This window comes from Microtus ochrogaster, unplaced genomic scaffold (genome assembly GCF_000317375.1).
Source record: "Microtus ochrogaster isolate Prairie Vole_2 unplaced genomic scaffold, MicOch1.0 UNK91, whole genome shotgun sequence".
Lineage (NCBI taxonomy): Eukaryota > Metazoa > Chordata > Mammalia > Rodentia > Cricetidae > Microtus > Microtus ochrogaster.
Window position 1 is genome coordinate 536,477 of NW_004949189.1, and position 12,923 is coordinate 549,399.

General features: G+C 54.3%; 1 protein-coding gene across 6 annotated transcripts in view; it reads right to left on the bottom strand.

The window, feature by feature from the left end:
* Positions 1–12,917, bottom strand: part of Arhgef40 (Rho guanine nucleotide exchange factor 40) — an 18,774-nt gene extending 5,857 nt beyond the window's left edge. For all 6 annotated transcript variants that reach the window (XR_003376691.1, XM_026777944.1, XM_026777943.1 and 3 more), the window contains exons 1-16: positions 12,825–12,917; positions 10,286–10,483; positions 8,478–9,666; positions 8,197–8,361; positions 7,664–7,784; positions 6,837–6,933; positions 6,644–6,724; positions 6,424–6,540; positions 4,841–4,936; positions 4,635–4,750; positions 4,250–4,376; positions 2,613–2,735; positions 2,395–2,538; positions 1,397–2,007; positions 1,062–1,296; positions 708–794 (exon numbers count right to left, since the gene is read on the bottom strand). Coding sequence is in view for 5 of the 6 variants with exons in the window: in XM_026777944.1 (XP_026633745.1) it covers positions 708–794; positions 1,062–1,296; positions 1,397–2,007; positions 2,395–2,538; positions 2,613–2,735; positions 4,250–4,376; positions 4,635–4,750; positions 4,841–4,936; positions 6,424–6,540; positions 6,644–6,724; positions 6,837–6,933; positions 7,664–7,784; positions 8,197–8,361; positions 8,478–9,666; positions 10,286–10,483; positions 12,825–12,827 (3,510 nt within the window). In the remaining variant the exon portion in view is untranslated. The remainder of the gene's footprint in view (positions 1–707; positions 795–1,061; positions 1,297–1,396; positions 2,008–2,394; positions 2,539–2,612; positions 2,736–4,249; positions 4,377–4,634; positions 4,751–4,840; positions 4,937–6,423; positions 6,541–6,643; positions 6,725–6,836; positions 6,934–7,663; positions 7,785–8,196; positions 8,362–8,477; positions 9,667–10,285; positions 10,484–12,824) is intronic.
* Positions 12,918–12,923: the final 6 nt, after the last annotated feature.

Consider the following 12,923-nt stretch of genomic DNA (forward strand, 5'->3'; position numbering starts at 1 on the left):
AGCTGTCCTGTGCTGAAGGGGAGCCAGCTCTCAGCCATTTATGCTCACACCTTTCACGCGAACTCCTTTGACCCTCAAGCGCCGGTGAGCCGGACAAAGTGCATACTGCCCTTGGTTATCACACGCAGAAACAGGCTTAGGGGCCGAAGAGACGGCTCAGCAGTCAGGAGCAGAGGACCTGGGCTCAGTTCCCGGCACCCACATAGTGTCTCCTAAGTGTCTTTAACTCTACTTTAAGGTGACCTGATCCCCTCTTTGGCCTCCTTGTGCACTGGGCACAGTGCAGTACACTTACGTACCACATACATACCTGCAGGCAAACAGCCACACACATACAATAAAAATAAATAAATCTGCCAGGCAGTAGTGGTGCACGCCTTTAATCCCAGCACTTGGGAGGCAGAGGCAGGCCGATCTCAGTAAATTCAAGACCAACCTGGACTATTTAATGAGTTCGTGAAGGGTTGTGTTCTCTGAGAGGTCAAGCTGGGGTGAGTTTTTAGGTCTTCCTGGTTCCTTCTCTTACAAAATTTTCTCATTCTACTTTGTGTGTGTGCACACACGCTGCAGTCAGAACACGACTCATTTTCAGGAACCACTTCTCTCATTCTACCATGTTGTTTCTGGGCTGGAACTCAGTGGTCGGTCTTGGAGGGAAGCATACCTTCCTGCCATCTCATGGACTCACTTTTCTTAGGAAGGTTTACCTTGGCCGAGGGGGTGAGTGCAGCCAGACCACTCTCCAGTTTATGTCTGTGCTTCACGAACTGTGCATAGAGGTTGAACTGGTCCCCCTGTACCAGTAAGGAAGAGGTAGTAAGTGTCCCTGGTGAGGGACCTGTAGATGCTTTTCTTCTCCCATCCCCACTGCCCGAGGAGGGATAAGCGGACAGCACTCTGCTAGCCAGGAATCGACAGTGAAGTTCATACAACACCAGAAGACAAGTAATACTGGGCCAAGTTGAGGGACCGCACAAGAGGGAGGGAGGGGGAGAAGTGAGGAGGACTGTAGATAGGGCAGAATGCGGGGAGAAGATTTGGGAGTTTAGTGGGTTGCTCACATGGCGAAGGAAGCAGGCCCCAATGCGCAGGGGATGGGTGCTGCAGCCTTGAAGCTCCTGTAGGAAGTGCGATCCGTGGAAGCTGCGAAGTCTCTCTCGGGCACTCAGGGCCGCGGCCCAGGTGCAGCGAAGCTCGGAAGTGAGCTCGGGCCCAGGCGGTGGCACCGGCTCATTCAGAGCGGTGATGTACTCTTGCTCACAGGCAATCAGTTCCGACACTAGACGCTGCTGGGCACTGTAGGCACGACCAGAGTAGCAGAGGCGTCACTAGGCATCACTCTGGCATGGGAAAGAGTCGCTGTCCCCAGCTGTTCTCTCCCGGTCTGAACTCTCACCTGATGCTGCGTTTGCGCTCCATTCGAGGCGTGCCTACTCCCCAGGGCCCATCTGGTCCTCCAGCCCGACCCAACAGCACGTGTTCTCGGGGTGAACACGTCCTGTCCACCACTTCAGTACTGGTGACTTCCAGGCCTCGGATCAGCACAGCCCTCGGGGGTCTTCCATCTACTTCTGGAGTTAGCTCAAGGCCTTCCTCCTCATGGTTTTCCCCACACGGGGTCAGAGAGCAATGTGATGGGGCTGCCAGGGGTCCAGGGCTGCTGGGAAGAAGCAGGGAGCTGAGGCTGGGTGAAGGACTGTGGGCTCCATGCTGGGCCCCTGTGCTGCTGGCACTGTCTGCCCTTCGTCGTCTGTGGCCTCGAGGGCTGGCCTCTTCTCCCAGCTGCTGCTGAATCCTTCTTTCCAGCTCTTGGCAGCGTGCCCGGCATCGGCCCCATTCTCGAAGGACTGCTGGGCTGCCCAGGTCCAGAGCCAGGGCTCGCATCTCCTGGAAGGTGCCCGCACTGGGCTCCGGGGCCCGCCGCAGGGCTAGGGCTGCCAGCACAGCGTCACGCCCAGGTCCAGCTCCCTCCAGCCGAGCAGAACCCTCATCTACCCATTCGTGTGCCTACGAAAGCCAAACAGGTTGGAGGTGGAGGAAAACGGTGAGGGCACGCGCCACTTAGAAACACGTATCCCACCGCCAATGGCTCCCTTGGGGCCTGCCCAGCATCACAGCATAACCTTGGAGATGGCACGGACACAGAGGAGCTAGTACTTACACACACAGCACGGAGTCAAGCTTGTACTAATTGCTTTCACACAGTGCCTCACCTAACTTTCACAGCAGATGTGCAAATGTCTTCAAAGGACCTACCTCGGGTCATTCAGCCTGGGCAAGCTAAAAGCCAGAGCCAAGGAGACGGGCTTCTAAGGTACCACTCTTAGCCGCCGCCTGACCAACTTCTCCAGGCTGAAGAGAGAAAATCGGCTCAGGAGGGCGCTCTGCACCCACCTGTTGGAAGAAGCGCTGCAGCCGGAGCGCCCGATGGAGGCCACTCTCAACCTGCTCCAGCCGTTGTTCGAAGACATCCAGAACTTTCTGGGAGGTGATGTCTTCCTCCAGAGCCAAAGCTTCCCGGGCCTGGGCGAGGCGCTCCTGGAGAGAGGGGTCTGAGCTCAGATCTGGTCCTCTCCCCGTGACCCCCACCCCCATCTCCTCTCTGTCCTTACCTGCACCTCAGTGCTGAAAGCCCGAAACCGCAGTTCTGTCTCTTGCAAGACCGAGAGTGAGTTCCCTGGCATGGCAAAGCTGGCCAGCTGCTCTTCCCCTGGGCCAGAAAGCCACTGCAACACCTGAGAGGGAAGGGGAGGTGGTGACAGGACCAGGCTAAGACCCACTTGGCTGCCATCACCCCAAATGCAGTCTCTCTGGTGCTGTGAGACTCATGCCGTGAATGACAACAGTTCCCATAGGATTAAATGAGAAGCTGGCTATGCCATCTTTGGTAAAGTGCTATAGGATCAGAGCTGGGAGGAGACCGGGGTTATTGTGCCAGGGCCAGGCCAGGATGAGGAAACAGGTAAAACGGAAGGATGAAAGTTACTTGGATAACAGGGCCAAGAGGAATTCTACATCTACTGTGTGGTGAGCAGGAACCTAGGCAGCAAGCCTGAAACAGCCCAGGAGATGCGTGTGTATGTGGGTGTGCGTGTGTATGTGTGTGTGAGGGTGTATGTCTGTGTGTATCCAGTTCCAGTCCAACTTTCCTACTGTAGAGAATCTCCTACTCTTTCTGAAATGCTTGACTAATTTTTTCCTCCGAAGAAAGCCTGGAAGCTAGGGTGGAGCAGCTGGAAAATAAGAAGTCTCAGAATGCTCCTCAAAGTCAGGGCCAGCGAGAGCACTTCTGGAGTCCTTTACTGACTTCACGCCCCATCCTACCCACCTGTGTGCTGTCTGTACAGGACGGGCAACTCGGCAGCAACATCTATACCTGGCAGAGCTAGATCTCAAAGCTAAACACTTTAACATCCAAATTCTGTTTTCAAAGTAGGTTTTTAAATGGGCATGGATATCTAGTAGTAGGAGATAACCCTGGATGGAATAACAGAAGCCAGCAGGCAGCCCCAGAACACAAAACCCTGGCTCCCTTTGGCACTGACTTTGAGATGACCCTTTTATACCTACATACAGATCCACGGGGTATATATTCACAGTACAGGAGCTAAGGAAAAACACCAGATTTTAAGTCCCTCTTCCCTTCACAGTGCACAGACAGCAAACTCCCACAGAGCTTAAATCCAGAAGAGAAGGACCAAGGTTCAGAGAAGCCAGTCTTATTCTTGAATCTTAAGAGGCCTGTGGTTCCTCTCAGTGGCTGACAATGTAGGAGGAGACAGGGCCTTTTGGCCTCCATTTTGGAGGATGGTAACACATAAGGAGTCAAGGAAAATGTGGAGCCAAAGAGCTCAGCTATTAACTACCAGGCTCATTTAGGCTGGCATCCCCGCAAGGCGATGAAGGCAGGAGCATGAGGAGCACCAGCTACATAGTGACTTCCAGGCCAACCTGGGCCACATCAGATCTCCTCTCAGAAGACTCCCAAACAAAAACAAAACTCGGTTGCACTGAGCCAAGAGCTGATTCCAGGGTTCCCTTTGGGCGGAGAACACTTCCCATGATATCTAATGATCCTGACCAAAGACAGACAGGAGGCTGACCTTCTGGCTTCTTTCTGCTGGTGCAGAGATGCTCCTGCCCTCGTGCTGAGCCTCACACTTCTATGACTGACCTCCAAGGGAGGAAGGAGGGATGCGGTTAAGCAGGGGCCAGGCTCCCAGGCTAAGGGTTTGGGGAATCTCCTCACCTGCTGGAGTTGGCGCAAGCGCTGGCGTTGTTCCTGCTTCTGCACGCGTAGGTTGGAGAGACGCACAAGTTGGTGGATGGCCTCATCTACCTCCTGGTATAACACAGCTGGGCCTGGACCCTCTAGCCTGGGGAAAGAGAGACGACACTGAGTCTCTGCCCTTGTCAAGCTCACCAGTTCTGCCTTTGTATCCGCAGGGATGCAAACATCGCAGGTGTCATGACAGCGGGAATGAGGCCGCGAGGGTTATAAGTGTAAAGACACGGCATCTTACAGGTAAAAGCAGAATAAAAATTATCTGTCACTTCAGGGTTAGGTCACCTCTCTGCGACCTGCCTCCCCGCGCCCCCATTTGCCTCGCCACAGCCACACCCGTCTCTCATACTTGCTGCTGTGGGTGGAGCGCATGCGCATCAGGACGGCTCCGCCAGTCCGCTGTAGCGCCGCCAGCCGAGGATCTGCCAGCACCTTTTGCAGGGGCTCGGGAGTTCCCACCGCCTCCTTGGGACAAGGAGATACTCGGAGTTCCACTAACGCGCCAACCCAGTCCCACCCCTTCCACACCCGCCGTTAGTCCACCTGGGTCCACACCTCTTCCTTTGCTTCCGCTGCTCCCTCTAGCTCCTCGATGGCCTGCTGCACAGAGGCCAACACACCCTGGCACAAGCTGCACAGCCTTGCCACCTCCTGCAATCCACATACAGAGATGAAGGTAAGGGCCGGGTTCAGGGTAAGAAACACACTGGGCATGGCGGGTCTTTCTGTAGTCCCAGCACTCGGGAGGTAGAGGTGGGTGGATCTCTGAGTCTGAGACCAGCTGGCCTGCATACTCAGTCCCAGGACAGCCAGGGTTATAAAGAGAGACCCTGTCTCAAAAACAAAGAAAGGAAAATAAATAAATGTAGAGACAAACAAACAAATAAATAAAATAAAAAACCACAGGATGGAGATGGAGTCCTGGTGACCTTTGTGGAAATAATGTTAGGTTTAGTTTGTTTCTGAGTTTGTTGCTTCCAAGTTATACAATATTGGGCAAGCCCACAATTCCTAAAATTCATTTTATTCAATAGTAAAGTCAGAATAAATATAGATTTTGTAAAATCTAAGGAAGTGATATCAGCCTTGCACTGGAATGGTCACAGCACACGGGACAGCTTGGTATGTGAGTTTCCTTTGCCATCCCGCCTTGGTCTTCACTCTGCCAAGCCCCGCCTCCAGCTCTCCATATCTGCTGCGCTAAGAACTGTTTGTAGTCAACTGTGATCACGCTGATTCCTCTATTCTTAAGCACTTACTACACTTAGATTCAGAGAAGCGTGAAGGTAAGCGACAGAGGCTCTCTAGAGACCAGGCCAAGGGGGAAGATCCTGCACCTCGTGGATACTGGTATAGAGAGAAGGCACTAAAGGCACCATCTCCAGAAGTGATGTAAAGTCACATGGAACCAACTCCGAGCACTTTCTAGACACCAACAAAGCTATCACAAATACTTCCCTGCTTGTTTTATGTCTTAAAAGCCCCTACTAGAAAGCATCCATTAATGTTAATAATCTGACAAACTTGGGGGGCAGGGAGCTGGAAAGATTGCTCAGTGGTATTTTTCTTCCAGAGGACCCAGGTTTGATTTGCAGCACTCACATGTGGTTCTGATGGCTCCAGTCTCTAGGGACACCCACGTGCGTGGCGTTTACTCACAGACACAGAGACATACGTACACGCTTAAAAATGAAACAAATCTTACAAAACTAAAAGAATATTACAAAGGTGGGTGGTAACTGGAAAGACAGTTCACAGGTTGAAAGCACTTGTTGCTCTTGCAGAGAACTTGTGTTGAGTACACAGACCCACAGGGTGGCTCACAACCTTCTGAAACTCCAATTCCCGGGTATCAGATGCCCTCTTCTGGCTTTCTGGGCACCTGGCACATGTGTGCCTGAAAATACATGTATGTGGAGCACATACATACATGCAGGCAAAATATTCATACACATAAGATAAAAAAATAATTTAGCGAACCCTTCCCATCTTCACAGCGGCCAACAGCATCTGATCAAGGTTCAGGAGTCAGAACTATTTTGTGAACTGAACGGAACCGCATCTCCCAGCCCCACGGTTATGCCTGTCTTTGTCTTCCGCCTACATTTCCAGCTCTCAGATTTCTAGGTGCTGTTTACCTGATGTATCTCCACCCAGTGGTTGGGGGAGAGGTCCCTGTGACCCCCCAAGTCCCATGGGAGCTCCTCTGGCTTGGCCACTCTTTTCAGGTCCTTTTCTGACAATGGCTCAGCTCCCTGTAGACACAGGAAAGTTTTGCGCAGGCCCCTTGGGATTCAGTGAGCTTCCCCTCCCCTTTCCCTCGCTGACATGGGGGGACACTAGTGGACGAGAACCTACCTTAAGTCCACAGAGTTCAGGTGGAGGGTTTTCATGAGTGAGAATCACCAGCCGCTGAATGAGCGGAGGGTTGCCCGAGTCCTAAGTGCAAAGAAAAATAGCTCTAAACTTTGGACAGCTAGCTGGCCTGGCATGGCTGCCACTGGAGAAAAGCGAGGACCTCAAGACATGCCTGTCATGGGTTGTTGATTACCTGAAGCTGACTCAAGGCAGGAATAAGTGCTGGAGGCAGTGGGGGCGCCTTGCGAAGGTCAAGCAGGGTGGTTAGCCCCAATAACTGGAGATCAGGCCTGTGGAGGTAAGGAGAGCCAAAGAAGACATGTGTGTGTGCGCGTGTGTGCGTGCGTGTGTGTGTGCATGTATGTGTGCGTGCACGTGTGTGTGTGCATGTATGTGTGCGTGCATGTGTGTACGTGCATGCGTGCATGTGTGTGTGCATGTATGTGTGCGTGCGTGCATGTGTGTGTGCATGTATGTGTGCGTGCGTGCATGTGTGTGTGTATGTGTGTGCGTGCACACGTGCACACGCTGAGGAGACAGCAAACAACAGAAGAAAGCGCAGGTCATCTGGCTTGGTGCTAACAGCCTTCAGAAGTTAACGCTACTATATTTGGGAAGCAATGAGCAAACGGCCGAGGTCTGGGACATGTGCCCAGCAGGCGACCTAACAATCACAAGCCTACACTGACATGGCTACTGGGTGGGAGGACTAGAACTCGATGTGCTATGATGGATACATCCAAGGCCTTGGCGTTTATCTGAGGTACTCAGCGTCACAAAGTATTTGCTGTCTGAATGATTCTGCGCACTGATAATCTGGGCTCTACCGCAGAGGCGAGACAGCCAGCAGTGTTGATTTTGAAAACCACGAAGCCATCCTGGAAGTCAGAATTGGTCAAGGTGGACGGCCTGGAAACCGAGGCCTGGAAGTCGCAGGCAGTGCCTTGAGAAAGAAAGCAGCCCCCCCCCCCCGACTGCGACTGCGCGAAGGCCCAGGGTGCTGAAGCTGGCCGCGCTTACCTCAGCAGCGAGTGCAGGTAACGAAGGGCGCTGCTCAATGTCTCTTCGGACGGTGAGGGCTCCTCAGGCAGGCACGGAGGTGTGATCGTCAGCAAAGCTCTCCCAGTCTGATCGACCCCTCCTGAAGACAGAAAACGGCCAGGCTATCCTGGCTGGGAGCAATCTTTGACTATCTCCCCACCACCTTCCCTCCTTCCCACTCTGTGTGTGTGCTTAGCATGTCCTTGTTTGTGTGTGCATACACGTGTACGTGTGTGGAGGCCAGAGGTCAATGTAGGCTCTTTTGTGATCATTTTCCACAGGAACTCTCACTGAACCTGGATTATCTCTGGCTTAGCTAGACTGCCTGGGCAATGAACACCAGAAATCCAGTTCCCTTTTCCTTCCAGCGCTGGGTTACAGATCAGTGCCGTGACCAGCTCTCCTGTGGGTGCTGGGGATCTGAACTCAGCCCTCCTGCTTGTGAAGCTGGCACTTTACCGGCTGAGCCATCTCCCCAGCCCCTTTCCTCTTATTCACAGATGCCCACTGACCAGTCAGAACGAAGAATCCTGATGCCATCAAGTCCCAAGCTACAGGTGGGTCATCCAAGATGGAAACTGGGGGTGTTTCTTCTGGAATGCTGTCTTTTACATCCTGCAAAGTCTCCAGAGGCTGTTTTGGGGGGTCAGATAGGATGAACCCTGGACCTGTGGATCCTGTGCAGATAGAGGCAGAGTTACTCTATTCTGTTCCCAGCTAAACCACAGCTTCTCCTCTAGTCCCCTTCCCGAGCCCAGCCTGCCCTGGCCCTGCCCCGGGCCTGTCATCTCACCTGCAGTGCACACCGGGACCGACTCCTCTTGTTCACTCTCTCTGATCCCCTCTTCTGGAGGTCCGCCATCTTCTGGGGGTGCAGGCTCTTTCCCATCTGCTGGCTTGAGTTCCTCTTTTGGTTCAGACTCTGGCTTTTCAGAATCCTCTTTCTCCTTAAGCGGGCTGCATTCTGCAGGTTCCTGTTCACTGGGTGAGGCCAGGCCGACAAGGGCTTCCTTGTCCCTGGCGCTGAGTGGGTTACCGTCCCCTTTCAAGGCAGCTCTGCCCGCAGCCCGCTTCTTTCTTCTGTTTCCTTTGCCTGTTCTTCGAGGGGTACCAGGTGGTCCCCCAGCCTCCCCTGCCAGGAGGCAGGATTCAGAGGCCTCCCCCAGAGCCTCTGCTGGGGGCTCAGATGCCTCCAGGGCTGTTGCATCTGGGTCCTCAGCTCCTGGGGGTGAGTCCGAAGTGGCCCCAGTGCTGCTCCCCTCACCAGGTGGGCGTGCCCCATCCTGGTCCCGAGCCCCTAGGCCTTTCTGGTGCATCCATGCCCTGTGTCTCCGGTGCCGGCCCTTCCCTCCAGTACTCTTACGGGTGGGCACTGTGCGGGTCCTGGAGAGGCCCGAGGCCTCAGCATCTACGGGGTTTCCCCTCATATGAGGCAGTGTTACCTCCAACAGTTCTACATATTCTCCCTCTGGCCCTTCAGCAGGGGCATTGTGTCCATCTCCAGGACTCCGGGTACCCAGCACCTCCTCGGCGAGTGGAGAGCTTGGAAGCCCCGGAGGTCCAGAGGGCAGTTCCGGAGGCGGTGTACTTGGCTGATGTCCGACCATGAGGCCCTCTTTGTGCACAAATCTTGGGCAGATGAGCTCAGCCCAGGGAAGCCTCTGAATTCCAGAGGGTGCAGACAGGAGGCAGGTGCTGAGGCGTCCTGTTGGCCGGTCCTTGTTAACGCCTTGCAGCCACTCGGGGGTGAATAGGTAGGCACAGGCTTCATTGGGCACTGGCAGCTCCTGGACCCGTCCACCTCCTGGGGCCAGACATTTCAGTGCCAGACGGGGAGCCTGGGCTGCTGAGGGTACTACCTGCAGGTAGAAGTCGCCAGGGCGCAGCAGCTGCCAGGGAAGGGCTGCTAGCTGCACCACTATCTGCTCATGCAAGCAGAGTGGCCAGCCCTCGTGGAAGAAGAGGAATCCACTATACTGGGCCTGGAAACAAAGAAGCAAGAGGCTATACTCAAGGCCTCTGCTGAAGAAACCAGCAAGCAGTGGGAGGGGCATTGTGAGGACGAGTCTACACTAGGCAGGGCTGGCCTTACATCTGGTGGGTTAAAACCCCTAGGGGACAGGAAAGGAGACCACGTGGCAGAGGAAAGAACCAAAGCCGTTGATCCTTTGGTGGAAGGAAGCTTTCCTAGAAAGCCAGCTGCGTATGTGGGAAGGTAAGGACCCAGTCAGTACAGCATCACCAGATGCCACTGTCTTGGCGGAATCAAAGACTGTTGGTGTTTCTGTCTGCAGAGTGAAGACTTTTCTGAATCACGTCTGTGTCTGAGGGATTATCCTAAGACATTCACAAAGAGGTAATGTTTGAAACTTGTTCTGAAAAAGTCAGGGTCTTTTTGGGGGGAAGTTGATGTTTGTTAAGAGTCTATAGTTAAGGAAAATAAATATACCTGTATATGTGTTAGTGTTTGAGTGGTCACAGTCAGTCAGTGGGCGGTCAGTAAATGAGACCTAAGGGTTCCTGTGGAGAACAGGATTGGGAAGACTGTGTCTCTAAGTGGGTGGAAATTAGCCTGACAGAAAAGGGTTAACAGCCACTCACACAGGCTTCCTGCTGGACCTTGGCAAGCAGGTGTTTAGCAGGTACCAGGAAGTCCAGCGTGTACCTCAGCGCATCCTCCTGGTAAGTCCTCTCCACCACCTGGAACACTTGGCCCAACAGGGTCGGGGCTGTGGCTTCAAAGGGTGGGTACAAGGCAGCCAGTGTGCTTTGCACACAATCCTCTACTGGCTCAGGCTCCTGGGAGAGACAAGACCAAGCTATAGATAACTAGAGCTTACACTAGCACGGCTCTTGGGCAGTTCGCTGGTCTGCAGATAGCTATGTCCTAGATCATATGAGCACAGCGGGTAATCAGAAAATGCTGGCTGAATGAGCCAAAGGATAGGAATGGGGTTTGGCTAGTCAGTACCTCCAGGCTTACCCTGGCTTCACATTTAAGCTCTGAGACCTTGGCTTCAGAGATGCAGGGAGACTTTGTTATGAATGACTCTGATCAGGATTGTTCCAGGTACTTGTAAATTGGGGTGACTGCATGGATTCACCTGCACAGGTTGGGCCACTTGACCTCCCTGATGGTCAAGAATTCTGGTAGATGGGGAAGGGTTTCTACATAGCCATCTAGCCAATAGAGTTTCCCAGAACTCACCATCCGGATACCTTTATCATAAGTGGAGGTGTGCCCACCCACAAACCATGGCATCCTAGAGATGGCTGACTGATAGGTGGGAAGAAAGAAGACAGTAAGCCTGTTGCTGTCTCAGTTCTTTGTGCCATCCCTTTCTTCCATTCACAGAGCCTGCCGGATTGGCTGTCATGAACTGGCTGGAGCCACGTGAAAGAAGATGGAGACAAACGGAACTCTTGCAGAAGAGAGGAGAAGTCTTGATGCTATGCAATCCGGTTGAATTTTACCTGGACCTCAAAGACTAAACATTTTATCTAGTCTCAAAGACTAAGCCATGTCCCATTCTGACCCACTTCCCTAAGTGAATCATTGGGGTTACTTTCTTCAGCTCATTCCCTAAACAAAATCCCTCGGGTCTGTTTCTTTGCAAATCTTTCAAGATGGCTTTTTAGTTTCTTTTCTCAAACGTCTTTGTTGTAAACAAAGAACGGGGCACTCTGCAATATTTACCGAGCTCTCAACCCATAGCAAACAGTCCTGGTTTCGCTCCAAGACAAAAATTGCTTGTTTTACTCCTAAATCTCTCCGGCCATCCCGGCTGTTTGAGAAGATTAGGGTATTCAGTCACCCCAGAGACCAGCATTCTGTGTTATCAGCGCGCAGACTCGGCCCCAAGGTGTGGGCGAGCAGACAGACCCTCAGTGTTGCCTGGACTGTGTACGTGGGTGGGGGAAAAGGGTAGGGGTGAGGCTGAGTGGGCCTGGGCTCTGAAGTTAGGATCCGGGGCGCTACAGCTTGAGCAGCTAAGCAGCTGCAACTCATTAGGGGCGGTGAGCTCACGGCTGAACAAGAGTCGCAGCCACAGGAAACGGCCTCAGCAGGAGGGGAGGAGGGGTCTGGAGCAGGCGGAGGTGGGCAGGAGCCCAAGACACCAGGCCTCTGGTCGGCGGGGACCAGAAAGACAGGCGAGACTGAGTCAGCTCTCACTGGCCTAGTTCCTGTCTAGCTCCAACCCCCTGAGCAGGGTGATGCCTCCCGGGCTCTCTCCGTAGGCATCGCCCCGGGCAGGGCCTCTCCCCCTCCTCCACTCTGCAGTGAGTGCGGTAGGCTGCACCGTCTGGACAGTGGGCGCCCTCGCTAGCAGAGCCCACTCCTGCCGTAGTTTTTCAGGGTACGTCTGGCCGGAAAGTTCCAAGCTTAGCGTTCGATCCCGTTGACACGAGTCGCTGCCCTGGGAGCCTCGGCCTCGTGCATAGGATTCCATCCAGTTCCCTCCTTGCAGCGGGAGGGCTCTGAGGCAGGCTCCTGTTCCCTGCAGCGGCGTGAGCCTTGGGGGAACTTTGTCCCAAAACTCTGGTTTTGGCTCTGGATACGTCACGCCCACTGGTACTGCGGAACACCCCCTACCCACCCTCAAACTGCCCCCTTTCTGTGAGGGAATTTCCCTTTGGACATGCCCTTTGGCCCTGACCCAGCCACAGCTGTGACGAGTCCCTCAGGGCCGGATGGGTGGGCCCACCTCACCGGCTTGGGGACAGGGATGGAAAATGGTGGTTCCAGGCAGGTCAGTTCTCATGACCCCAGGCAGAGCCCTTTCCAGGGCTGCCGCCATACTAACTCGCAGAGGGTCTCCAGGAGTGAAAAACTGGGATGGGGAGGGGGAAGGAAGCCCCGGGAGCAGAAGACTGGGTAGGACAGAGAAGGCTGGGGGTGGGCTGTGTGCAAAGATCACGGAAAGATGGGGAGGCTGCAGAGAAGAAAGAAAGGGTCATCGAGTACGGTGGGGACTGGGCAGGCAGCGGCCGGCAGATAGAAGAAAAGAAGGGGGATGGGAGGGTGGAGAGTCTTCGGGGCGCCCATCAGCGCTAGGCGGGCACAGAAGGCATGGGGCTGGGGGCCCGGAGCGGGCTGCGCGAAGGCCGAGGGAACACCGGCATGCGACGCGGGACTCACCATGGCTCGGCGTCCGGAGGCGTCCGATTCTCCGGCGGGTGGGTCGGCGGGGCCCGTCGGCCACCGCCTCCTTGCCGGCGCTCGGTCTCGCCGGGTCTG